Raw genomic sequence first — 27,994 nt, 5'->3', positions numbered from 1 at the left:
CAGGCCAGAAGGGAATGGCAAGAAATATTCAAGGTGATGAATAGTAAGAACCTACAGCCAAAGATAATCTATCCAGCAAAGCTATCACTCAGAATCGAAGGTCAGATAAAGAGCTTCACTAATAAAAAAAAGCTAAAGGAGTTCATCAACACCAAACCAGAATTATATGAATTGCTGAAGGGGGTTCTTTCAGAAGAGAAAGTAAACAAAGATAAAAATTATGAACAACAAATACGTAACTATCAACAAGTGAATCTAAAAACCAAGGAAATTAAAAAAAAAAATCTGATGAACAATAGTATCTGTTGACTATAATAGAATCAGAGGTATGGAAGGGGAATGAACTGATGATTCTTGGGGAAAAGGGGAGAGGGGGACGTGGGAAGAGAATGAACATAAACTGTGCACCTATGGATGAGGACAATGGGGGGTGGGGAAAGGGCAGAGGGTGGGGTGGGAACCTGGTGGAGGAGAGCAATGGTGGGGGGAAAAAAGGAACATTTGTAATAATATGAACAATAAAAACTTATTAAAAAAAAAAAAGAATTTATTGCACAGAACAGGGGAATATGAAAAATACAGAAAGAAATGTAATTCATTATGGAATATAATACATTACTACAAGAGAGGAAGACTGTGTGTTGTGTCTTTGTATCCCCCAAAGCACTGGCTCACATGGTGGCAAAGTCAAGCTGGCTGAATCCTGTGTTGATTCATACTAAGCCCGGTTGTGGGTACCTGAATGCCAACTCATCAACTCCTGAGGTTGTGTCTGGTAGCAGTGGGAAGAGTGTCAGGAAGAATTAGAAATGTTTGCTCTTGGAGCTGAAGGGGGTGGGTGGGTGGTGTGTGTGTGTGTGTGTGTGTGAGAGAGAGAGAGAGAGAGAGAGAGAGAGAGAGAGAGAGAGAGAGAGAGAGAGAGAGAGAGAGAGATAGGCCACCTATTTGCCACCACTAGCTTTTAAGATAATTTCACAAATATTTATGAACATATTTGTTTCGAGGGGAAATAAACGTGAAACAACAGTGTTACCAGCACATTTTGAAAAATTTAGCTACCTTGCCATTTATATAAACTAGGGGAGGCATCTTCCTGATTTTTAAGTGCTAAAATGGGACAGATAACAAATGAGATTGGCAATCAGAGACAGTCGAGACGACAGAAAGCTGCGCAATTAGGAAAGTCCCTTCGAAAAATTAGGGGCTTTCGAGTCCCAGTTAGGAGCGGAGGGAAAGTCACTTCAAGCGAAGAAATCCAAGCAAGAGCCAGAAGGGAGAGGCCTGGTTTACCTTTTCTGCAAATGTCATTCACTGAGCTAAGCCAGTCACTTACATAAAAAACTGGGCAACGAAAACCAAGCAAACAAACAGCAAACGAAGACGTAGGCAAGCAAACACTTGGGTGGGGAGAATTCTATTCATTTTAAGCAGCTCGATTTCTTTGAGAAATTTCTGCCCTGGATTCCACAGGGCACCTTCTCTTTTCTTGCATTTTACTTTGTTTTTAGTTCTTGGCTGTGTACTTATTGGGTAAGGTGTGGTGGAAAAAAGAAATATACCAAAAAACTCCACACCTCCCACTGCTCACGAAGTCTGAGGTGGTGTTGTTCTGTTTGGAGCACTCAATGCCTAGTAGTCTAACTCCGTGGTGGGCAAACTGTGGCTCACGAGCCACATGCGACTCTTTGGCCCCTTGAGTGTGGCTCTTCCATAAAATACCATGGCCTGGGCATGTCTATTTTGAAGAAGTGGCATTAGAAAAAGTTTTAAAAATTTGGCTCTCAAAAGAAATTTCAATCGTTGTACTGTTGATATTTGGCTCTGTTGACTAACGAGTTTGCCGACCACTGGTCTAACTGATCTATGCACTGTCAGAGGTGACTCCGTCATCTGCCTTAAAAAAACCAGCACAATAACTGGAATGGAAACTACGTGGAGAGATCCTGTTTCTCCTATGAGAGTAAGACTCTGATTGTGTATCAGTGCCGTCTCTATTTCAAGTCTCAAGAGACACATACATCTCAATGATTCCTGTTCTCTGAAAGACTGAGCGAAGCTCATGAACGAATTAGCTCTATTACCTCAGACAGAGGTGCATAAATGAGTCACACCTACTGAGTTCCCTGTATAACTGCCATCATTCTGCCTACTGCAGAAGACATTTTTATTTCAGTTTCATTTCTGAACCAACACTTTCCTTGAAGTTAATATATCCTACTTTGCATTCCTATGTGAGAACTAGAGATTGGAACTCCCCCCCAAAAAACAGATATTCGTCCTGGTGATCTAGAAGGAGTATTTATAACAGGGGGTAGTGCTGAGCAGCATCCTGGCATCCGGTAATGGACAGGAAGTAACTTCTCGGAAGGGAGAGGTCCCTTCAAGACTTCCACAGTATTATTTGCATAAAATAAATTATTTGGAGGGCAAAGAGACTTTTTACATGCTCCAGTAGCCCATGCTTTATTTTCACTGAAGTTTGCAGGAATTTTTTCAAATCTAAATGATGCTAACCAGGTAACACACTAAGGAGATTTCACAATGCTCCGCGCTGTGAGGCCAGGAGGCACTCCCGACACAGGCTCACCCATGTTAGCCCAGCATTACCGCACTGATGCATACATGCACGATTAAGCACAAAACCATCTCAAAGGAGATGAACATCTCTGTTAAGTGCTAGCACTCTCCTCCCACACTGGGCTTCCCCCACTTGGAAACTGCCATCCGTCCCCAGGGTGCTCACCCCGCTTGGAAGACCACGGCAGCACGAGGCTAAAGAACCGCATTTGCTTTCCGATGCAGATCACATGGGCTGTTTACTTCCTTGAGAAATGCAAACTGCTAGGATGAAAACGCAGTGCTGAGCCAGGTAGCGAGTTGGAACAGGCCCCGGAAACTGTGCCATGGGAATCAGCCTAACTCAAACCTCAGCAGTTTCCTGGGCAATCCATCCAAGGCCAAATCATTATTCTTATCTTAGATTCCCCCTCCCACCCATCTAAATAATCACTTCATCTCCTTAGATCTGAAACCAGACCAAGCCAAACCAAAGCCACCCCACGCGTGCATCTTATTTTCATTGGCCAGCGGTGATTGCAGCCTGGTCTTGCTTATCTTGCTCTGGCAACGTGACATACGGCACTGAGTTTAAAGCAACGTCTTCTAAAAGGCCATGCCCTCGGAAGTGTGGCTCAAGGAATGTCTAAGTGAACCGAGACCTACTTGGGAAAGTCTGGGACTTTGAGGGGAACAGGGAGGGAGTTCACAGTTGCGGGCAGTGGAGAGAAAAAAATACAATTGGGGAATTGGGGTAAGTACGCATGGCTGCTGGACTTGGGCTAGTGCCAGGATAATACAGCTTCGGCATCAGCAGTTGCAGTCTGTACACCAGGGTGTCCGACGAGGTGGTGAGAACCTCGATGTGCAAGCAGGTCTGTGCTCACAAAGACCCAGTGCGGCTGGGGGGACCTGTGACTCCAGGTTTCCGGTATGCACCGCACACGCCTCGGCCTCGTACCCCCGATCATAAATTATAGAAAGGAGGGAGGCAGTCGGGAGCCTAAAAGCTCCCCTTATCTCAAAACCACCCACACAGAGGTCCCGAGGCCTCATCCAGTCCTCAGCCAAGAGGAGCCTTGCCTCTTTGCACTGTGTCATGGAAATTGCCATACGGCCAACAGAGGGTGTGCTTGAACCTGCTGCTCCTCCCAGCAGCCACCATCTCCCAAAGGTTTGCTTTTCAAAATGTGGGTGAGCGTCGGATCGCCTGGGATGCTTTTGAAAATAGTCTCCTGGGTCCCACCCCACTCAGACCTGCCAAACAGGCCCCTCCAGTGGGAAAGCTGGGGGGCCGATGGTCAGCTACATCATGGGAATGCTTTCCTTGGTGTGTTCACCTTTCCTCTCCTGTCTTTTTTCTGCTTTTCCCTCATAACTGACTACAGCCATAGTGTGACTTGTCTGGGGAACATGTCTGCTATCAGCGGAGCTCAATGGTCTTCTCTCTCACCACTGATGTCTAGCCCAGTGGTCGGCAAACTGCAACTCGCAGTTTGCTGCTCTGTTGACTAATGAGTTTGCCGAACATTGGTCTAGATTAGGGGTGTCGAACTCAATCAGAGAAGGGGCCAAAATCTAAAATCCAGCCTAAATCGCGGGCCGAATGGTTTACTGAACAGTCATAAACTGTCACTGTGATGGAAACGCAGCGGAGTGCAGTGATGACAGCGCGGTGCGGGCCACATTCCAAGGCCTGGCGGGACGGATTTGGCCCGCGGGCCTTGTGTTTGACACATGTGGAAATGCAAAGTTTGGACGAGCTAATCTCCAAGGTCTCTGGCACCGTAGCTCGATTTCACCAGAACGTGCATCTTGGAGACCGGCAGGCCCATGGTCCTTTCCCTGGTCTTTTCACTCACATCCCACTTCACCAACTCCCTGGGGATGTTCTGTCCTTAGTCTTTATTATTGATTTGTTAAAAATCAAGCCCTAGTGAAATGATGGCAAACATCTTTCGGGACTGACCTGAAATGAAGAGAATATTCATTGCTGATCACTTGATTAAAAAAAAAAAAAAAAATCAAGCCCTAAATTCTCTTTATAGCTGCTACATGTTTCAAATTTTAATCAAACAACACGAAATGTACTCATTTGTTCATGAGGTGCTGCCACAAATGTCCTACCTCAAAGGAAAAGACAGTGTCCTTTCAATTCTAGAAATGATTGCTGCATCACTGCTATTCGTGTCTGAGATGAAATGCCCAGAAGAGAAAGGCAGACAGACTTTCTAGTTTTCAGACACAAATAATAAGCACCTACTATGTGTCATGCCCATTTAAAATTCATGGTGTGCTGGGGAAGATGGGCAAGTCAGTGCAAGACAACCAAATCTTATGAGGAGTCTGCAGGTACATTAGGAATGACAGACGTTATAGCAACCTGTCTGCCTACCTGTCCAACCAACCATCCATCCTATAATACATACTGAGAGCTGACAGTGAGCACAAGATACAGGAGAAAGCAAAGCTGATGTGGGCCCTACTCTAATGGATCCTTTACTAATAGGGAAAGACATTAACCGAACTGTCACATGAACAAACACATCACTATAATCTGTGTTAAGTGCCACCTCTTCTAGGAAGTCTTCCTAGAAGGATACACACATCCTTCATGCCTAGACCCCAGCATGCAATATGTCCTGCCAGTGTCTCTCGGCATCAGTAGCTTCTCTCTATGAAGATCAGATTGTCAATCAGACACTGGAAGCTTCCTGTCTTAATACTAATCACAAGCTTGCACATTCGGTGCTCACTGATTTTTGCATTAAGCTCTAAATTCAACTCACCAGAAAAATCTAGCTCACACTCACTTCTCAGGGCAGCTTGATTCAACCTGAAATGATACTTTCAGATGCTGCAATACAAGTTCTCAACCCCCCGGATACTTTGGGAAACATTTAGAGTGAACACTTTATCAATTATTCAATTCAAACAGCACAGGAGCACCTCTCCTTTCTCTTTGTATCTGGGTAGGTATCTACCCGAGAGGATGCTGACTTCTCCTGAAGACTGTTCCCAGGGTTCTCACACCTCTCGATGCTGCCAACAAACAAAGATTCAAACACTAGCATCAGACTTACTGAGTCGTGAGGTCCAGCTTGGCTCTCCTTTCCTTTCGAGAGCTGAGGTTCTTTATTCCTGCTTAAACCCTGATCACCTCAAAGTTCTCCAAGAGTTTCCCAAACGAGTGATTCCAACAATGTTAGCACTGCTTCCCTGATGTCAGAGGAAGCCGGAGACAGGTCTGCTGATGGATGTGCAAAGCAAAACCTTCCTCACTGAGCTTTGACAACAGCGGATTTGCAAAGGCAATCAGCACTTATTTTTTGTTGTTAAAAATATAAAAAGGGAGACAGGCTCCTAATCACTTAAGAGGTGTCACCCATTTCACACACTGTTACATTGAACCTCTCTTTCCTTTCTTCATTTTATTCTTATTTTTAAATATATATATACCGTGTTTCCCCGAAAATAAGACATCCTCTGAAAATAAGACCTAGCACATGGAAAGATAAGACATCCCCTGAAAATAAGACGTAGCGTAACTTTGGGAGAAAAAATTAAGATACTATCTTATTTTCGGGGAAACAGGGTATATATAATATATTATTGATTTTTTTACAGAGAGGAAGGGAGTGGGAAAGAGAGCTAGAAACATCGATGAAACATCGATCAGCTGCCTCCTGTACACCCCCTACTGGGAATGTGCCCGCAACCAAGGTACATGCCCTTGACCAGAATCAAACCTGGGACCTGATTTCAGTCCGCAGGCTGATGCTCTATCCACTGAGCCAAACCAGAAGACCAGAGAGGAATCGTTTCCCCCCTGAAAAATCTCATTTTTTTTTAAAAAAGAACTGTATTCATTTACACTTAAGAAAGGATACCCTTTTTGAGCAGCCAATAAGAACACATGTGCCACGGCCATTTTATTGGCAGGCTCTAACATTTTCAAATGTTAGCCCGAGTCCAAATCACCTGGAAGGTTTACTGAGAAGTGGACTGCTGGCCGCCACCCTCAAGAGTTTCTCACTCAGGTCTCAGGTGGGACCTCAGGATTTGTCATGGGTTTTTGTTTGTTTTTTCATGTATCTTTCTAAAAATTCAAATACCATTCTGATCACTCATGGTCCAAGAACATTGAAATAATAAACCAAAAAGAAAGAGATGTTAAAGATTGATCTTCAGACATTATGCCAGTGATGCCACGCTTGCCTGTGATCTCAATGACAGAAAACCACATCCACACCCCAGAGGCCATCGAACCGTTTGGAATATTTTCCTTAACTGTGAGCTGCTGGATGCTGCCAGTTTGGGCACTACTATTTTTTTTTTTTTTTCAAGCTGTGAGTAGCTGTAAAGATCTCAGCAGGGGTTGGAGGAACCAGCTCCACCTTGGCATGGTGCCCAATGTGGCCAGTCACGGCTTCGAGGAAGTCACAGCGCGGGAGCCTTTCCTACAAGGGTACGGACAAACTGGGACATGATTCTAGGGTGCAAAGTCTGGTCTTGAGCGGCCAGCTGAATGTCACCCCCTCCCCATTGTAAAATGAGGATTTGTATTTTAACAAGTTTCTACAATAGTTAACAATGCTGCCAGCCTCCGCCCTCTCCTCCCCACCCCCAAAGGTGGGTGACAATCACACAGATGACTGGAATTTCACCGCCCATCCCCGTCTCCCTTTTGCCTGCCTTCATTCCTCACACTTGATATTCACCATATGGTTTTATCCTAAGCATGGCTGGGGCTCTTTGAAAGGAAAGTCTCATTGCTGCATACTGTAGCCATGAAAAATAAATCACAGGGAGGCTCCTGGCAGGCCCTCCGTGGTTGTATTACACGTGCTCGGCCTAAGTGCTTGGAGCACGGCGCCATGTACAGGTGCAAAACCAGTCAGTGTCTGAGTGGAATTGGCAGCAGGTTTAGTCCCTCCCCTCTGTGGAACGAAGGGCTCGGTAACCTAGTTGACTAAGCAGCACTGGGTTTCTTTCATTTAAGGGGGTTCGTCAGTGCTTAAAAGTGATAAAATGGTGAGTCTTGGATTGTACACATAGAACTAAAAGTGTATATATGTATAGTGTCCCCCAAAATGTATACACATACTTTGAATACTTATAAAGGCAGTATTTATTAAAATACATTTCATTTCCAAAATTGAGCTATCAGCTGCTAAAGTGTATGTACATTATTTTGGGACACCCTGTATAAATATATTTTTTTTTCTCAGTAGTTCAGCATCTTTAAAAGGTCCCAAGGGCAGACTGAGACGTGCGGAAGATATCTGTGCCAGCTGCCCATCTCCTGGTTCTCTTGGTGCAAATAGGACCTCAAGGGAGTGGCTCATAAAGGACAGTGTTCAGGTGCAGGGGGCGAGTCAGGGAAGAAGCCCGGTGTCCCCCTCTCTGTGAGTGTTCTGCTCCCCGATGGAGCAGAAGCAGAGTGGGGGGAGGTGGCCTCCAAGGCATGGAGAAAGGGGAGTGCCAAGGCAGGATCAGTCTGGTTCTCCACTGTGATTGTGGGTGTGAGATGTAAAGACCACCTAAAGTTCCCCAAGTAAAGTGTGTTGGGCAGAATGCACTGAAATTCCTTTGGAAAAACTACAATGATAAGTGTATAAAACCATATGTAATTAATTGGTAACTTAAAAAAAAAAGGTAATGACATTGGTGATGAGGGAGCTGGGTATTAAAGAACCTCCCTGGAGAGAACCTCTGACCAAACAATTCTAAGGGGCTCCAGATGGCAGAAAGGGAGCACCCTGCCCAGGGCTGGTTGGGGAACGAGGGCTAATGAGAGTTTAGACTGAAAATGATACAAAGCAGAGACCACGGAGCCACACAGTGGCCACAGTGAACCAAGAGCTCTCCTGACTGTGCCAGGCAGCACCGAAAGAGTAGACAACGAAGGCTCGAGGCTGTGTAAGGAAGAGCTACACACCTTGAAGAGTCCTGGTTTGATTAAAAATTTAAGACCTATCTATACAACTTTGCGTGAACGAGTATGGTGTTACATTCCACTTTCAACCAAAAATCACTCAGTCTCCGTTTAAATTCACAAACAATACTTTTCAAACACTCTATCAAGAGTAGCCATAAAATCCTTGTATATATTATTAATCATCCTACCAATTGATATACTCACTGAACTTAACACCCAGTTGCTCTCTTTAATGTGTTTCCAGTTTCAACGTTTTTTCTTTAAGTGAAAAGCCTTATCCTCATAGATCTTTCTGAAAGATTCTGACATAAAAATAAAGAAAGAAAAAGAATGCAACCACGGTCCTTTGCCCACCTGGTCCTTATCACACTATCTCAGCTTCTATCCCTGACCCCAGCACTCCATCTCCAGCAGAGCCACCAGGAAACCACAGGCACTTACAGCTCCCTGGATGGAGGACGGGCCAGTTCCTTCGTCCTCTTCCCCGTCTGGCTCCTGGTCTTCGTTGTCAGTCCAAGAGGATACGTCCTCTACCGAGCTAGTCAGATCAGGCAAACTCTTAGACGTTAACCTCAAGAGGTCCTCGGCAGAGGTTTCCTACGGGAACAAAAAGGTCCATGAATTACACAATGGCATCAGTGGTTCCAGGTCAAGGTAAAAAAAAAAACAGCAGAGTTTGCCAGGGGTGGTCACATGCTTCCAACCTGAACACTACATGAAACGTAGGTTCCACACTTCCAGGTTTGCAAGATTACCTCAAATGTCAGGGGTGTGCACCCAATTTCAACCCAAATAATTTTCCCCCCTGAAGAATCTGTGTTTCTTAGATGAATGTTTCTATGGTTAATCTAAGATCCTTGAACTTGTGATCTTCTGCCCTCCCTGTCTTGCTCTCAGGATACAGTTTAAATCCCTCATTGAGAGGATAACATCTTAGAGATCTGGCCTCTGTCCAGCTCTCCAAACTCATCTCTCACTATCTTTCCTTCCATTCCAGCCACATTGACTTCCAAACCCCCAGGTTGCCTCTGGCCCTATTATTGCTTTTTACCAGCAGCCCTCTCAGCCTAGACCAGTGATTGGCAAATTCAATAGTCAATGGAGCCAAATATCAACAGTACAACAACTGAAATTTCTTTTGAGAGCCAAATTTTTTAAATTTAAACTTCTTCTAATGCCACTTCTTCAAAATAATCTTGCCCAGGCCGTGATGTTTTGTGGAAGAGCCACACTCAAAGGGCCAAAGAGCCACATGTGGCTCATGAGTTGCAGTTTAACAACCACCCATCCTCATGACTAAGCCTCATGACTAAGGCTTACTTGGGCAAAGTGTGAGTACCCTTCCTGCAGGCCTTCCTGGATCCCATTAGGAGGCCTTCCACTTCCCTTTTCCCCTTCTAATGTCCTTTACTGTTTCTGTTATTGCCTTGCAATGCATGACCTGTCTATCTCCCCTACTTGTCCAAGAGTTTCCCAAACTGAACACCATTTCTGCTCATCACTGTGGCCCCAGGCCTAGCACAGAGTTTGAATACCCACTGTACCCTCCTCTCCCCTCTGCTCATCTCACTATGTTCATGAGAGAGATCATAGTTTTTAGAGAGTTCTTGTCAGTATTTTCTAAGAAGAATAGGTAAATTTTTAAAAACTCCTCCCTCCCTAATCACATTTTATAAAACTCTGATGAATTTTGAATATATGAGAGGATTTAAACATTCTCTAAATATGAATCTGTGGATTCAGCAAATTAACCTCATGGATATACTCCTTCAGTGCAGGGAATTTTCTTTTTCTGTTCCTTTTCTTTCACTGCAGTCTTGCTCACAGTACAGGTGTAGGGAGCAAACTCATTGTTTGTTTTTTAATTGATTTTTAGAGAGAAAGATAGAAACATTGATGAGAGAGAAACATCATTGATTGGCTGCCTCCTACATCCTCTCCAACGCCCCACCACAGTGGATAGTGCTTGGGGAGGTCTCCAAGTTCACATCACCATTGGAAATATTCAAAAAGCACAAAATTACCTACCTTGCTGGCCACGACCAGCTGAACCATTCCAGTGGCTGAACGAAGGATGGCCACAGCTTCCTCGTGGGACAGCCCGACCAGTAAGTGACCATTGATGACCAGCAGCTCATCTCCTAAGGACAGTCTGCCATCCCTGAGGAAACAGAGATGGGAGAAAATTCCCTTATCAAGACTTCCTAGGCCTGAGAAGGGACATTGTACTGGAGCCAGGAGGGTGGTGACAGAAAACAGTTAAAACCAGGCTAAAGAGAAGGCAGGGGCAATTAGAAGTATTGGGTTGGGAGTCAAACCCAAGTCTGCTTCTCTCCAATCTGTGGACCTTTGTTCCATTGTTTCCTTTCAACTAATCAGCCAACTTCCTTCCACTCTTCCCTCCCTCACCAGTTTCTTTCCATCCTCTAGGACTCGCATCATACTCTTTTCTATGAATTCAGGCTTTAAAAGAAGGAGGACAAGGGGCACCTGAGACTTCCAACTGCCTCTGAATCTGTCCTTCAAACATTCCTAAGGTGGAAAATGCCAAGGACCCCACTAGTTGCTTAGAATGGAGAGAGAAGGGGAAGAGAGCAAGCACAACACCAACCACAGAGGACACACACCTGGACCCTCAGGGAGGTGTGTGGTGAGTCACTGTGGAAGACAGGGATTCTGGAAGAATCCAATTGTTCTGGCCAGTGACCCCGGGATGACTTAACCACAGTACCACCTAGATCATCCCTGTTCCCATCCCGTTGTTTCCCTCTTTCACCCCATCTTGCTCTCCTGTTATTGATCAGAATGCCCATGTGTGAACTATACACCCCAGAGGCAGATAGTGACACATACATAACTCCTGGCTAAGGGTGAAAAGAAATGAGAAACCCACTATGAACAGCTCACAGAGAAAATAGACAAGAACCGCTCTATGTAAGCTTATCTCTGGGCACAGGAATTTCCTAATTGCCAACTTTCCAAAGACAGACTAGAACCTAAGACCTAGGACTAGTGGGGAAATGGCTACCCAGTGGGAGTTACTTAAAGCATACATCATTTGGGAAGTTTAATGATGCTCTCCTGGATAAAAATGAGCTTCATTCTTCAATAAATACTGTCACATAGATAAAAGATAAGTGTAGTTAATCTTATCTCTACTTTAGTCACTAGCCTACTTTCTAGTTAGAGGACTGGTTAGCAGGAAACAGTTAGTCTGTACCCTGGTTCTTTGGTTAATTTTCCAGTCTTTAGACTAAATAACCTTCAGCTCCTCAACTCCACCTCAAGAGATCTACTTGTGAGTGCCTTCTTGACCTTGGGCAGGCCAGTACTGCTTGGGTTTGCCACATCTCCCTCATTATCAGGGTACTTGGCCCAACCAATACAAATTCCAGAACACTACATTCTCCTTCTTACCAGACAAATTCTATTTATCTACTGTATACATGTGAGCATAAAACATGCACATACCCCACCGTGCCTTGCAAACAGCAGATGCCCTATGTACAGCAGGTCCTTGAATAACATTTCATTCAACAGCATTTCATTGAAATGTTTACGAGGTGCTATAAGAACTTAACACTTGTTTATACCAGCTAGCCTATGGTAAAACTGGCTTTTGTACATTGTTCTGCTTAAAGTTGCAGCACCTGTTGATGTTAAGTGAGGATTTACTGAACAGGGTAGCAATTAGACAGCATGGCCAAAGGCATGCCTTAAATTTTGGGACCGCTACATCCCTGTAATTCCAACAGGATTTCTTTGTGTTTTTTTTTTTTTTTTTTTTTTTTTTTTTGTAGACCTCTGCCTAAGCACTGTCTCTCTTCCTATTTCAGATAATTGTTCAGATTGGAAAAGTTTAGAGGTATGAATTTTTTCAGGTCACAAGGAGAAAGGTTCACATTTACTTTCCCCCCTTCACATTTGCAGGAAAAAGAGAGTGTATAAGTGTGCGTAGAATCCTGACAACACACGTGAACTGTGGTCATATTTAAAACCAATCACTTTCCCAAGTCATTAGTCACTGTTTTCTGAAAATTAGGATGTCAGGATGTGGTATTCTGTTATCTGGCACAGTCTTGATAAGAAACCACATATGACTGGCATCCAAAAGTTAGGATAAGTAACATTTGCTTGAAACTCCAAGTGGACTAAAAGAAATCACATTTCTCCATGATGGTTTGGGGAAACCTACAATATCCCCAGGTATTAGCCACTTCCTATGCTCAGAGATAGGTGTAAATAAAACCACTCAGGCCTGGTGTTCCTCTGTGCTCCAGCATAACCCTTGTGAATTGTAATGGCTAGTGCTTTGACCAAGTGGAAGACCCAGGGCCCAGGGGCAGGGAAGGGAGAGGATAAGAAGAGAAAGAGAAAGAGAGATAGAGTTAACTAGTCACCTGTGAGCGGCACCTCCTTCCTTCACTTGAGTGACAACGATAGCGTGAGGTGAGCGCTTTGATCCTCGGCCTCCACTAACCTGAATTCCCAGCCCATCTGATTCTTTAAGCAGTTCCAGCTTCCATATCCGGCCAACTTCCTCCTTGGAAGAAAAAGTGAGCACACCATGAAGTACACAGACAGAAGCACAGCACTGACGCAGGAGAGGGAAGGTGTTGAATCAGGTCTAATACTCATCACTTTTCAACAGACATCGCAGGTGACCACTGGAGACAAAATGCTTTGGATCAGAACAAGTCTCACTGGCAGTGCTGTCCAATAGAATGTTCTCCAATGATGGGAATGGTCTATGTTTGCACCATCCAACATGGAGTCCCAGCCACAGGTGGCTATTCAGTGCTTGAAATGTGAGAGGCAACTGACACAATAAATTTTAAACTTCATTTAATTGAAATAGCCACCTATTTAATGGCTAGCGGCAATGATACTAGACAGTACAGCAAGACTGATGATTGAATTCCCTGAGCAGGATTCTGTTAAGTGAAGCTGCTTGTGCCCGAAACCCAGATACCACTGTGCACACAGCTAGTAATTAATAAGGGAAGATGAAAGGGAGGCAAGCTAGGTCCTAGCGCCAGGAGACTTCCGCTACGGTGAGCCCAGCTCTGAAGCTTAGTACTTCTGAAAGTCACCTGATGCCTAAAAACATCAGTTTCCTTGCCTCTAAAGTAGGGATAATTATTAATATTTTAGGTTTATTATTAAGGTTAAATGAGATATTTATGTAAATAGGAGGCAATGATCTCAACATCTAGTTCCCCATTCTAGGTAGGTAATAAATGATAGGTAATCAAATATTACTTATAGTTGTAGAATCTGCATATGTGTTAAAAATATCACATTAAATTGAACCTAAAACTTCCTTAGAACATATAAATGATACCTTTGGTAGGAGAAACAAAAACAGTACATTGGTTGATGAATTTGTTATCGACTTCTACAGACATTGGTATATACACTCTTTCAATACATTAAAAAATTCAACTCACATTTAACCTCTTAAAAAAAGTGAATAAATATCTGTAAGTCCTCTGGACTACCCTTCTCTCAGAAACAGCCTCCCTGGCTCTCAAGGTCTCACTTAGCTCCACTGATTCAAAAAACACCTTTGAGAATCACTTAGCCTTTCTGATTCAGTTCATTTCCCATGGACTCCCCATTTCACTCCAAAGACATGAACATATTCCCACTGCTAAGTGTTTGAGTTCCCTCAGCTACTTAGCTTTTCTGAGAAAAGAAAGCAAAACCTGCCCAAGTAGTTTATTCTGAGTCTTATTTGGGCTCACACCTACAATTCTTTTTTAGCTTTAGACACATGGGTATGGGTCCCATTGCATTCTTCATCTGCTTTCTTCATGCATCATGAAGGTCCAATGGAACCATTAGTAAGGTCTCCTATGGACAAAGTTATCATCCTCCTAGAAATAGGCAATCTGCCCATTCAAGCTTCTGGCAAAAGAGAAGGAATGTGAAGCATTTAGAAAATCTGAAATACATACTGTCAGAAACTCAAATGAAACTTTATGCAATAGTAAAAAAACCAGATGTTGAATGGTCACTGATGTGCAGCAATAGGAATGTCTGGGGAAATTATTACCAGACAGAGACCTGTTGGATCCTAACTTTTTCTAGTGCTGCTCAGTGGGCTCCTTTACCCCAGCAACATGCAGTGGGTGCCAACTGTCTCCTTCATTCGCTCACCACAGACACACGAAGCCTGTCTGGCCAAATGTAACTTCAGAAGTCACTGGCTTACCACAGCAGTTCATGAACTTGTCAACAACCTCTATATCATCCCATTGGCTCACTTAGGATTCCACAGTTTTTGGTTTGTTGCCTCTGACCTCTGGAACACCTTTCTCTCTTCCCCATTCAGAAGCAGCCTCCCTGGCCCTCAACGTCTCACTTAGCTCCACTGACTCAAGAAACATCCTTGAAAATCAGTGCTACCAGAAGGATGGCCTATCAGATGGATAGCCCCTGAGGGAACAAATTTAGGGACACACTGGTTCTCTGTTGTCCTAGCTCGCTGGGCATCGCACACCAGCACATGGGTCAGCCTGTGGCTGCCTCCCTGGGCCTCATGACACAGTTGAGAAACTAGAGCAGACAGTGGCCTGACTTGCTTTTTCCTTGGAAGATATGCCAATGGCTCCCGGAGTCTTAAAGATATGGGCCAGTGCTTCGCCCTCTCTGTAGGAAAAGCCATAGAACTCTTTCCCAAGAGCCACGGGGACCACTATTAGAGTCTAGAAATATGAAAACTCATTTGGTTTTAGCTCAAATTAGTAAAAGCCTATCCATCCCCACTACTAGTTACACCACCATTTCCCCTGCCCTACTGTTCTTTTGTTAACGTGTTTAAGAACACGTTAGGTATGCCTCATAGATGGTGTGACAATACTAGATTTTTAAATCCTTTCAGAAATAGGACTTGTGATAAGAAACATGAGAAACTATAACTGGGAAAGAATAATAGCCTAATGTATCCTTGACAGAAAGTTAAACACAATTTTTGTCAAACGTGCCCACATATTCACTTCACACCCCCCACTCCATACTCCTGTCCCTGACCAAAGCAAAATAAAATACATGTCTAACAAAAATGGCTTCAGAGGGCAGAAAAAACAGTTTGTAACATAGTTTCCAAATATAGTTAAAAGCAAAATAAAATACATGTCTAAAAAAAATGGCTTCAGAGGGCAGGAAAAAGTTTGTAACATAGTCTCCAGATATATCAGTCAAGAAACACACCATCCCTCACCCTTTTATCCAATACATATTTTATTTATTTTTAATTATTTTTTGAATTAAAAAATATTTTTATTGATTTAGAGAGGAAAAAAGAGGGAGAGAAAGATAGAAGCATCAATGATGGAGAAAGAATCATTGATCGGCTGCCTCCTGCAGGCCCTCCACTGGGCATCAAGCCTGCAACTTGGGCATGTAGCCTTGACCAGAATCAAACCCAGGACCCTTCAGTCCACAGATTGACACTCTAGCTACTGAGCCAAAGTGGCTAGGGCTATTTTGTTTTTTCAATAATCGAAAGTAGGAATTCTAAGGAGAGAGGTCACAGAAAGTAATGCAAGCTTCCTTGCCTTGGAATTTCTTGGTCATCTAATCAGGAGTTCAAAGGAAGGCACAGACAGGAAGAGGCAGATGTTATCAGTCTCTATTGTACAACTGTCAGTATGGCATTAAATTTATCTGCATATAACTGAATGCAGTGCTCAGTTAAAAATAAAGTCAGTGTTTGAAGTTTATTTGGCAAAAGCTGGTACTGGCCAAACACCAACTGGCCAAATTAAATATGATAATATTAAGTATTATTAATATTATTACTGCCTCCTTACAGTTCCTCTTGCATATCTTATACACACTTCAGTATGGTCAAAACAGGTTTCTCCCCCCACCCCCCCCACTCTAGACTTTCCTATCTCAATGAGAAAAATACTATCATTTACTCAAGATAAACAGGATACACAACCCAAAAGCCCACGAGTTATCTTTGATTCCTACTTCTACTGCCTAACCCAAACCATGAGCAAGATCTTTAAGCTCTACTTGCAAAATAAACCCACATCCATCTCCTTCTGCCCCTCTTCCCTGCTACCATCTTGTCAAAGCCAGAGCACCTTTACCTTGGGTTATCACAATAGTCTCCAGCCTGGTCTTTCTTTTTAATCCTTCACCTCCTACAACCCAACTACACTCTGTTATACAAGTAGAGTGAACTTCAAAAAGCAAAACAAAACTCATGATGTTCTCATCTTAAACCTTTCAAGAGCTCCCTTAGAATGAGGCTAGCTTTTGATGATGGCATACACCACTCTTTGTAATTTAGCCCTGCCCACATCTCCCAAGTCACTCCTAGTGCTCTCCCTGTCACTCACTGTGCTTCAGTTTTTCTGCTCCTGGAACATTATCTTAGGGCAGTTGCATGTGCTGGCTGCTCCCAGATTTCCAGGGCTACCTTATCTTGACACTCTTCAGCTCAAACATTGCCTCTTTACTGAGGTCTTTGCTAATATCCAGTATCAGTTAGCCCCCGGCCCATAACACTGCCCAGCCACCACCTTTCACTTCATCTTGTTTTATTTCATTTATAGAACTCGTCACCATCTAACACTCTCATTTGTTTATTTGCTTACTTATTGCTTGTGGCTCCTTCCATGTGATAAATGCCAAGGTAACCTTGTCTCTCATTTACCAATGGGTTCTTTATAACAGCTCGAACAGTGCCTCACACATAACAACATGCATAAGTGCCATGAAATGAACAGTTCTAAGATGTTTATCCACAAATCTTACAGTTCTTCAGAAGTTATTGAGACTGACATTAAGAGGCTGGCTCAGATGCGAGACCTGTGTGTTTGCCAATGTTCAGCGTGTGAACACTGATCCAGTTGTAGACACAATTGAGTTCTGAAACAGATCCCGTCTAGACAGATGGCTCAGCCTGCGGTTCCCTTCACGCAGGCGTAAAGGGCAATGAGACTTTGTCAGTCTGGTGAGAAAAGCCAAACCACAAAATTGGACGCTATGGACTCCTGCATGGATGCCACCAGAGGGCTACTTTTCCTATTAAGCGCCATATACGTGCACCGCTTCATGGAGGCAAACAAGGGGGTTTGTTTACCAACAGGTTGGCACATTAAAGGGAGCTATCTCGGCCACATTTAAATGACCCTCATTTTCTTCTGGGACCAAAAATAAATTTTTATAACAGCATCTTTGCCCCAAATGTGAGAAGACACATCATCCAACTAGAATTTCACTGCAGTAAATACTCTGGCTCTGATTATAATCCTATTCTAAGACTGCTTGCTTCTCCCTTCTTATTTAGAATAGCCTGTAAGCTGTGAAGAAATGTGTGATCATAATGTCAAAGTTGCCATCCCTTAGTCATCAGACCAAAAGGCTGAGGCGAGATGGTGGAAGCTCAGAGAAAGGACACAGCAGCTGGAGAGCTGGGCTGGAACTTGGGTCCATCTTTCAAGCCTGGTGCTCTTGGGTGCCTTTATTAACTAATAGTTACAGAGCACCTACAGGTGCAAGGCACCGAGTTAGGAGAGAGAAACAAATAAGGTCTTTGCCTGTATAGTCTATTGGGAACACACAGCCAAATGGTGTGGAATCCGTGGGATTCATGCATTGGTGAGGATAAGCAGGGACTAGTGCAGGAGCCCAGAGAGTAAATGTCTGAAGATGGGGCAGGTTATGGAGCCTCCTTGAGAGGGTGTTATTGTGCTTGGTTTCCAGGAAAGTTAGAAGCTAAGCTACACTGAGGAAGGGAAAAGACTGTATAGTGAGAGCAGCATCTGCAAAGGCTCAGAGATAAGAGTGAGCATGGCCTTTTGGAAAAATCAAAACAAAACAACCATAACTCATCCAGCCCAAATCAAGGAGGCAGAAAGTTAAGGAGGGTTCAGATAATGCTGGGCCTCATGCACTATCCAAGCCAAGTTGCTTGGCTGTTACCCCAAAGGCAAGTGGACCTGTCAGAAGTGTTTAAGCGGCAGCGTATGCGGGCATGCCCATGCATGTGCAATGAGATGTACCCTCTGGTTGCAGTGGGGACAGCGGATGATGCAGTGAGAAGGGTAGGAGGCTACTGTGACCACCCAGATGAGACAAGAAAGCAGCCTAGCCCCAACCAAAGGTTGTGGGAGTGGAGAAAAGAGAAGTGGGGTGAGCAGGGAGTTCTTAAAGGAAGCAGAAGTTGACAGGACTTGGTGATTGACTGGACAAGGTGTCAGAGACAGAGGGCAGAATTTCAGCTGACTCCAGGACACCACTGTCCCCGGCTTGGGATAAAGGCATTTCCCACGACATGGGACTGTCATTGCAAAACCAGGGAAAGTTCTGGGCAAACCAGGATGAGTGGTCACTACTTGAGGCAGGTTTCTGGTTTGGGCAGCTTTTGGGTGGTGAGACCTGGAATGCTGGAGCAGACCTAGTGGTGTGGGAAAGGGATGCATTGAGGTTTAGGTATGATGTGAAATAATCAAGATGGAGACATCCTGCAGGCAATTGGCAAAAACTCGAGATTCAGGAGAGAGGTGAAGGTGTGGACACGGACTTAGGAGACATTACCATGTAGGAGAACATAAGTTCATTCGGTTACCTCAGGGGAGTTCCTAGAAGAGGATCATCCTGATGCTGCGTTTGCTAGCTGCAAACATCAGGGACCACCCGGGAGACGTCAATCTCCTGAGTTTCCCATCCTGCCCTGAAGATTAAGACCTTACTGAAGTCTCTGCTAAAGGCCTAAGGAAGGTCTGGTGCTGTATAGGGCAGGTTACAAGACAAAAGTCCCCAGGAACACATGCGCCAGCAGTGAATAACTCACCTGCCTGGCAAAGGGTAGGATTGTTTTTGTTAAGGGACTACCTTTGGTTGTATTCATTTTTATCATGCAGCATTGCAAAAATACTTCACATATGTCTAAACAGGCTTGCAAAAACTGTCACCTCAGATGAGTAATGCTCTCTACTAGAAGGAATAAGTAACTGAACACATCTCTAAAACTGTTTATCTATGTCCTAGGAGATTCTTATGTTTTAGATGATGGGCCCAAGTTCTGTATTTTTAAAAACGAATCTGGCTGCATCCCTATTATTTGTTAATATTTTATAGAACCATAAAAAATATGTGTTTTTTAAAAAGAAAGTATTTGTTAGAGAAAGTATTTTCCTACAGCTCTGGGATACAGGATATAAAAGCACATAAAAATCAGTAACAAATAACAGACTAAGAAAAAGGAGCACCTGACAATTAAACATGGTCTCACGATCACTATAAGTCTTCTCTGTAATTTATTAAGTTTTTTTTAGATATATTAAATCATTAATAAAGCAGAAACAGAACAGTTCTGACATGTTTAATCTCCATTATTCAAATGGATGGAATTTTCCCCCTGAAAGGCTTAAGAGGTAAACATAGCTAATATTTGTTTTTCTGGAAATTCCATTTTAGCACAACCTTGGGCTCATTCTGGAGTAAAAAATAAAAATGCACCCAGCCCAAGGACTTAAGTAACCTTCTGTGAAGATCTACTGGTTCCAATTTGGGTACCATCTGAATGTGGGGGAAAGAGGGGAAGCTACTTCTATCAATTGTTGATAAATGCAACTAATGATGACAATTTGGGGGTTGAAAAGGGTGCTAAAATATTCGTGTCTAAGAATATTCTGACTTTCCAAGACCAAGAGTCAGTAATAAAGTCTATAGATTATGGACAGGGATGAAAAATGCCAATTCCAGCTGGCAACTCTCTTCTTTCTATAGGCACATGGCAAAAACAAAACAAAACAAAACAAACAAAAAACCCCAAAGGCAATAGATCAAGTTTGTTTTTTCCCCGCCATTTTCTTTATATTTTCTTGGATATATGATCTTGAGTGCAAAAGTCAGGTACTCTGATAGTTGTAGTCTTCAGGTAGTCTAATGCAGAAGTTCAATTTTATATTATTTGCCTTTAATTAAGATGAGCAGAGGCCCGACTAGAGTGGCTCAGTGGTTGAGTGTTGACTTATAAACCAAAAGGTCACGGTTTAATTCAAGGTGAGGGCACATGCCTGGTTTGCAGGCTTGGCATCCAGTTTGGGAGGCAGCCGATCGATGATTCCCCTTCAACATCATTGATGTTTCTACCTCTCCCTTTCCCTTCCTCTCTCTGAAATCAACAATATATACATATATATATATATTTAAAAGATGAGTAAATGATGGTACTTTCTTAAAAGTTTGGTGTTTTTCTTTCTTTTAAGAGCATTCCAAATTATTTTCTCTTATCCTACAACAAATGAAAGCCTGTTCTTTAAATTGTATGTGAGAGTCAACCTTAAATTTTTGCTACCTAAACCTTCAAAATGATTAAAGATGTCAATACTCTCTAACTTATTTTTTTCATCTCAGGCTTTCTACAATATTTACAACCTAATCATTGGGGGGAGATCCTATCAAGATATAGTATACATTGACAAGGAATACACAGATTGTTCCAAAAACGGGTATACACACTTTAACTGCTAATGGCTCATTTCCTTTGTTTTGGCCAGACTAAGTATTTATTTTTATTTTTATTTTAGAATGATTATTATTATTTTTTGTAGTTTTTTTATTTTTTATTTTAATTTCTTTATTAAGGTATCACATATTTGTCCTCAACCCCCCATTCCAATTCCCTCCCACACTCATGCCCCCACCCCCCCTAGTTTCCTCAACCACTGGTTAGGCTCATATGTATGCACATAAGTCCTTTGGTTGATCTCTCTCTTTTATCCCCACCCTGCCTTTGAGGTCCAACAGTCTGACCCATGGCTCCTTATCTCTGGGTCTGTTCTTGTTCATTAGTCTATGTTGTTCACCATTTTCCCTCAGACTAAGTTTTGAACAAAGGGAATCCATCCTAAATTCTACTAGAAGTTTGAAAATGCAAGGTCCCAGGTTTGATTCCAGTCAAGGGCACACGCCTAGGTTGCAGGCTCAATCACCAGAAGGGAGTGTACAGGATTCTCTATCATCATTGATGTTTCTATCAATGATTCTCTATCATCATTGATGTTTCTATCTTTCTCTCCCTTCCTCTCTAAAATCAATAAAAACATAAAAAAAAAAAAAAAGAATCCATAGGAGTATCTGCCAAGAGGATTCTTGGAAAGAGCATGCTTAGCCTACAGAAATGTAAATTAATGAGAGAGAGCTGGATGAAACAGGGGAGACCACTTGAGGCTAGAAGCATGCCTCAGATGTGCTTCAGAATATACCACATCTGCTTTGCCTTTAGGTAGTAAGACCAGCCCTGACCATCACAGCTGGATATCATAGTATCAGAGATGTTTGTGAAGTTCCTAAACTTTGCTGGAATTTCAGCAGTGTAATAACATAATCCCATGAAAATGTCACTGGTTTTGAAGTGTTAAAAATAAAAGCAGATGCTTCCCTGCATGCTGGACATCCTTCCTGTGTAATACCGAGGCTTGGATATTTATGCTATCAACTGCCACCAGGAATTTTTGGCCTCACAGTGGCAATTTTCCTGGTGACAGCAGTGATAAATAATGATGCAGTTCAAGTACTTCATCTGGGCCTCATATGACTCAAATTATTCCACAGAAGGCTTGCATTTTCCACTTAGGATCACTCGACTCACTCTCTACTTAAGTAGGATGAAATGACTTGGACTTTTTGGTTGTTATTGCTATGTCCTCTGATCATTTATCTTAATAAGTGGCTTAGAAATGCAAGTTCACCTTAGACATATTTTCTAAGCTTTAAAAAGAGCAACTTCTAAAAAAAAACAAAAAAACTAAAAAAAAAAACACATTACTTTTACAATTCAGGTTCTGCAATCAAACCAAACCTTACCTTCGCCAGGCAGTCGCTTGATTGGAAGTCTGTCTTCCCCGATTTTGAGAAGTGGCATTTATCATTGCTTGTGGGCTGAGGAGTCTCTGTCTTTGGAACTCTGGGCTCCGTCCCTCTGTCTACTTCTGACCCGTCTAGATGGGATGCAGCCACTTCCTTGAGAGAGTCTGGGCCATTTTCTAGCTCAAAGGCATGGCCATTTCCAAGTTCTGGGTCTGGGCCATTGTTCAGCTCAGAGACATGGCCATTGTCCAGCTCACACCCAGTGCCGCTCTTGGATTCTTCAGTGGCCTTGTGGGTAGAAGGCCTGGAAATGACTCCAAACTTCCTTGTTCTCTTCCCCTTTTTCACGGTTCGGTCACCCAGCTCCAAGGTCGGTGTCTCTCCTGGCTCCGGGCTGTTGCCACTGTTGCCATTGTAAGGAGAATGGACCTTGTGCTTGAAGCGGCGCAGCATGATCAGGTAGAGGAAGCCGCCATTCCAGCACTGCTCAGCCAGGTAACTGCAGCAAACACAGACAATGGAGCGGTTAGGAGCCTCCAAGCGGCCTCTCCACAATGCAGCGGTGGGCACGCTCAGTGCCCCACACAGGACCCAGGCGATAAAGCAGATTGAGACTTAACACTCGTTTCATCCTTTTAATCTATATATAATTGTGGATGCTAAAAAGGGCTCCAAAACAAAGCAGAAAAAACAAGTGAACTAGAACTTCCTAATGAAAGTACCCTAGGATAGGTAATCAGAGAAGGATGCTCCTATTAACAGAGCCAATCCTAATACACCATTAAATTAAAGAGAAATCCCCCACTCAGCAACTTCTCCCATCAGAATTATCCTCGCCGCCCACTCATACGGTTCCGATGTAGTAACACTGCAAGCTCCCAGGGTAAAATAGATTGGGGGAAATGTGAAGCTCTGCTGTTAGGGTCAAAAAAATCAACTGCACAACAACAGGAACCTCTGCCTCCCAGCAGTTAAAGAAAAAAGGTGGGAGGTGGAGTGGTGTTGGCTGGTATCTAGAGGCAGCTGGCAGTAAGAACTGGCATGTGTGCCCCGCGTTAAAGGGATGTCAGCTTGTTTCTCAGTAATGTTCTGCTCTGGATTGTCCACAGCACACGTGGGCCATTGCCCGCAGTCTGGGCACCGCATGAAAAGGAACACTGACAAAGTGGAAAGCACAGACCCAGTGACCAGGACAAAAAGGCTGTGCCAAATGGTGTGAACCAGAAACAGTGGGAGGAAAGAGAAAGCCTTAGCTTGAAGAAAAGAAGAGCCAGCTCGGTTGTTTTCTTCATGTATTTCAGGGCTGCCAAACACAGAGAACAGGAAATAATAGAAATGAAACGATGCACATGAAGCCCGACACACACTAGTACTCCATTTCTTAAAGGATAATAAGAAAACAGAACATCAGACGGATGAGTAATTAGAGGTGATCACACCAAGTCATTAAAGCTTCAGCAAAGAAAATACTTGCTCAAAGTCAGGAAACCAGGCTGGGCTGGACCCTCCACCCATGCCATCCAAGATAAGGAAGCATGAACCCCAGATGAACCCAGGGACATGCCTTTGCCACTGGAACCTTGCCACATTCTACACATCACCAGTTCCCAAGCAAACAATGTCAACAGCCAAGTCCTTAATGAGTTAGACCTGCTGCTGGCCTTCATGCACCCACCAAGGAAAGGCCTTCATCTTCAATCAGGGAAGAACAGAACCTTCCTGAGTATACCAACCTAGCAACACACCCTCTAGCCTTGAAACCAGCCCTGTGAGCTGGGCAGTTTTTGCATGGTAAGGGGAGATGACCAACTATGTTTAAATTGCAAAATTCTGGGCCAGAGGCATATATTCCCCATACCTAATGCAATGACAGTGACTAACTGATGAAAAGAATAATTCAGAATTTGCCATGGAGTAAAGTGAACAAAACAGAAGGGCCTTTACACATCAATCAAAGCTAATAAAAACTCTCTTTGATCCCAGACCACTGGTTGGCAAACTCATTAGTCAACAGAGCCAGATATGACGATGAAATTTATTTTGAGAGCCAAATTTTTTAAACTTAAACTTCTTCTTACGTCACTTCTTCTAAACAGACTCACCCAGGCCGTGGTATTTTGTGGAAGAGTCACACTCAAGGGGCCAAAGAAGCGCATGTGGCTCGCAAGTCACAGTTTGCCGACCACTGTCCTGAGCTATAAACCATGGAAATGAACTTACACATAAAACCCAGTAGATAAAAGATATACAAGACTCAGATTGTTCTGGGAAATACTGTGGGAGGAAGAGGTATAAAGACCAATCTACTGGAGTATAGTAATGAAAATGAAACCTGGTTTTCTGCATAAATTTTCTACAGTGTTTAGATTTTATTTCCTTGAAATGTCGTGGTCTCTTTTCTCACAATAGAAAAATTCTTACAAAAGTATAAAATCCTAACAGCAGTTGGCCAGGTTGTAAGGGTTTCTTTGAGCAAACCACTATTATGAATATAATGCAGACACTCAGATGTTATGGAAAAACAGGTGTTGTGCAGTAGTAAAAACAGGACCAGGATGAGCATTCGATGCCCAAAGTTCTGCCTTTCGCCCAACCGTGTAAAACAACAGTAATTTCCCCCAATTTTTATCAACTGGGGAATATATACACAACATGTGGTACATCCACATAATGGAATATTATTTGGTGATAAAAAGTAAGAAGTATATGCTACAACTTAGGTGAAGCTTGGAAACATGCTAAGTGAAAGATGCCAGACCACCTATGTGGTTCCACTAATTGCCCATGTTCAGAATATGCAAATTCATTAAGATGAAAAGTAGATTAGTGGTTTCCAGAAATTAGAGGAAGGGGAAAACGGGGACTGACTGCTAATAGGCACAGGGTTGTTTTTTTGTTTTTGTTTTTGTTTTGGTGGGGGGGGTGGGGGGGATGGGAATGTTCTCGAACTAGGTAATGGTGAATTAGATATACCCTCTTAAAATACAGTGGAATTAGATATATCTCCTTTAAAATGGCGAATTTTATGTTATTTAAATTATGTTTCAATTAAGAAAACAATAGCAAATGAAACAATATTGGTCAAGTTTTGAGTCCACTTTTGAGTAGGTAAGCCCTAAGAAGTGTTTACAGAAGAAGAACCTGAGGCTCAGAAATATTGATTCACTTGCCCAGGTTCCCATGCTGCGAAATGGGAGACCCAGGCCTGTCTGATCCCCAAGCCCATGCTATGTTTGCTGTGCAATTCTGCTTCTTCCATTGCTACTTTCCCAGGCGCTGCAGTCCCCTCAATTATAAAATGAAGAGCTACAATGGGTTCATCTAAGTTACTTTCACCTTCTCACAACTGTGGATGCTACTGTCCCAGGAAGAGTTCTGGGGGTTAAAGGAGCAAGCCTCCCAACAATCCTGTACAATGCCAAGGACAAAACATCACCCTGGAAAAACAGAAATGTTCTTCTTACATCTGAGTTGTCTAGGCCTCTTGGACATTTACCAACAAACTGAGAGAGATTTCACCTGGGTGGGGGTGGGGTGGGTGCGTGTCAATTCCTTTAAAATTATTTTTGGGACTCTACCTTTTGTACTGAAACGCTGAACAACTTGGTGGGTTGTACACAAGGACCTTCTTTTCAGCACCCAAAAGGCTAGCCCACTGACTCAAAAGTATCTTTCCCATCTCTACTCTCAGGAAAGCTCTACAAACCTTGGACGGTTCCATGACTAAGAGTATTTTATTCTCTGAAGAGTCCACACTCGGCAATGGTACAAAGCAAGAGGAGTTGATCTTTAGTTCAGCACCACCTCCTTGTCCTCTCCTAGCTTCCTAGCAATAAATAAGACCCTGACACCTTCAGGGAACTGTATGACAGGTTGTTTTATTTCTTCCTGAACGCAGAATTTTCTAAGGTCACCCCAAAGATAAAGTGTAGTGAATGAATTATGGACACTCTAGCAAGTTGGTCAGGGAGACTTTTAGGTAGAGAGTAATTTTCTTACAATTATTTGAGAATCACCTTAAATCCAATGCCTCACATTTCCTAACATTTCTAGCACCTTCCTGGCTAATTCATACTTCCACATCCCCTTTTCAGGAGGATTCTTAGCCACTATTAGAATCTGTAAACTTCAAAGTCAACCTTTGAGAAAGAAGAAATGGAATGCAATCTCATAATTTAGAAAAAGTCTTGCCCAGGCCAGTATTGCTCAGTAGTAGGAACTGAGCCATACTGGTTCCAACCTCTAGCTTAGAACCCTGCCTTGGAATGTGTGTGGTTCTTCATTTCACTCCACCTTTGCAGGCATCTTTCGGAACAGATCCTTTCCTTCTCCCTTCTCCTAAAAAAGTGCTTTGTACGAATAATGTTTTGAGTACCTCCTCTGTTTCTTGAAGCCCTGTCATAATTCTGGAGTCTGAGCTGTTCAGGGATTGGCAGATGAGATTGGTGCTTGGAAAAGCTGAAGTCTGGAGTTGGAAGAACATGAAAATGGAGAGGTAGGAGACAAGAGAGGGAGGTATTGGAAGGCCAAAGACATGCATTATTTATCCATGCCTCGATTCCATCAAAAGAGGGTTTGAGGGAGCTATAAAAGTTTGATATCCTGGATGATTTGGCCAAAGCCCTCGGAAGGAGCAATCTCCAGGTGACTTTGAAAATCATTTTGGGCACTCAGCCATCAATTCCTGAAGCCTGGCACACAGTGTGAACCCACAAAGGGGTGCTGCCAAGCTGAACCACGAGTGTCTCTCCATGTGTAATTGAGAGTAACCTGGCACCACCAGCGGGCACTGGCCTGTACTACAGTGCCATGAAAACATGGCATAATTCAGAGAACACATGAAGGAATTCTGACCTCGGACTTTTCACCAAAGCAGACATTCATCTGACTATGCCAGGTTCCCAGGGGACAGCAGGAGGATAAACACTATGACTACAAGAAGATGTTTATAGACAACAATTATGACAAAGCCTGAGCTTTATGAAATGGAACCAGCTGTTCACAGCACCTGGTCTAACACACAGGACAAACGGAGATAAATTTTTCTTGCCTAAGAAGTAGTGGGAGGCTGAAAATCTGTTTGTGGTCCTCTGAAAACCTGCTAAACCAAATTAATCCAGAGGGCTGTCTGAGGTTGTGTGTTTATCTGTTGGTTCCCAGAGAACAATGGTTTGAGAGGAAGTGTTAAATACATAGATTACTTTCCCAGTGAAGACTTGGCTGGGAAACAGAGGAAGGCAAGTATGGGCAGCTCTATAAGAGAGGATGGGAAGATGATGATCATTATTTCCTGGAGTCATTTAGTAACCACGTCCCCCCAGGGCAGCCTCTCTCAGGTGTGGCCTCCCAGCTACGATGAATCTGGGGCATACTTCTCCCAGATTCCACAACCCTCCTTAGTAAGAGCCAAACTGTCTTTGGAAGATGCTGAAAGTGGTGCTGATAAGAGTGAATGATATCCTTGGTGCTTATAAGGCCTTTTCTGAAAATCAGTCAATGTACTCCTTTCCTAGAGCAGTGAGGGAGAAAGTCAGCCCTCGTCAGATGGAGGAAGATGAGCTCAGGCACCTGAGAGGCTTTGAAACTAGATCAGTCAATGCTTAGAGTAGAAATAAACTGGAACAGTGTTCCAATTGCTCCTTGGGGGAGGGCTACTGA

General features: G+C 43.3%; 1 protein-coding gene, 1 long non-coding RNA gene, 1 other non-coding gene and 1 pseudogene across 9 annotated transcripts in view; 1 reads left to right on the top strand and 3 right to left on the bottom strand.

Annotated features, from left to right (window-relative positions):
- PDZD2 (PDZ domain containing 2) overlaps window positions 1–27,994 on the bottom strand; it is a 310,856-nt gene that overhangs the window by 54,594 nt on the left and 228,268 nt on the right. For 4 of the 7 annotated variants that reach the window (XM_045571556.1, XM_036410194.2, XM_036410193.2 and 1 more), the window contains 4 exons: window positions 22,334–22,835; window positions 12,898–13,040; window positions 10,526–10,658; window positions 8,939–9,094 (listed from right to left, as the gene is read on the bottom strand). In XM_045571556.1, coding sequence (XP_045427512.1) covers window positions 8,939–9,094; window positions 10,526–10,658; window positions 12,898–13,040; window positions 22,334–22,835 — 934 coding nt within the window. Of the gene's footprint in view, window positions 1–8,938; window positions 9,095–10,525; window positions 10,659–12,897; window positions 13,041–22,333; window positions 22,836–26,711; window positions 27,170–27,994 lie in introns of those variants that run through there. The other 3 variants (XM_036410195.2, XM_036410198.2, XM_045571558.1) reach the window with 3 other exon arrangements.
- On the bottom strand, window positions 592–4,020 carry LOC123651195. The gene is made up of 2 exons (XR_006739736.1): window positions 2,744–4,020; window positions 592–772 (listed from the first exon to the last, which is right to left on the bottom strand). It is a non-coding gene; the product is annotated as an uncharacterized LOC123651195 (long non-coding RNA).
- On the top strand, window positions 4,491–4,559 carry LOC118704042. The gene has a single exon (XR_004983271.1). It is a non-coding gene; the product is annotated as a small nucleolar RNA SNORD2 (small nucleolar RNA).
- Window positions 6,662–7,044, bottom strand: LOC118703335 (annotated as a pseudogene).

The sequence above is a fragment of the Pipistrellus kuhlii genome, unplaced genomic scaffold (genome assembly GCF_014108245.1).
Source record: "Pipistrellus kuhlii isolate mPipKuh1 unplaced genomic scaffold, mPipKuh1.p scaffold_m20_p_4, whole genome shotgun sequence".
Classification (NCBI taxonomy): Eukaryota; Metazoa; Chordata; class Mammalia; order Chiroptera; family Vespertilionidae; genus Pipistrellus; species Pipistrellus kuhlii.
This window is presented reverse-complemented; position numbering and strand designations above follow the sequence as displayed.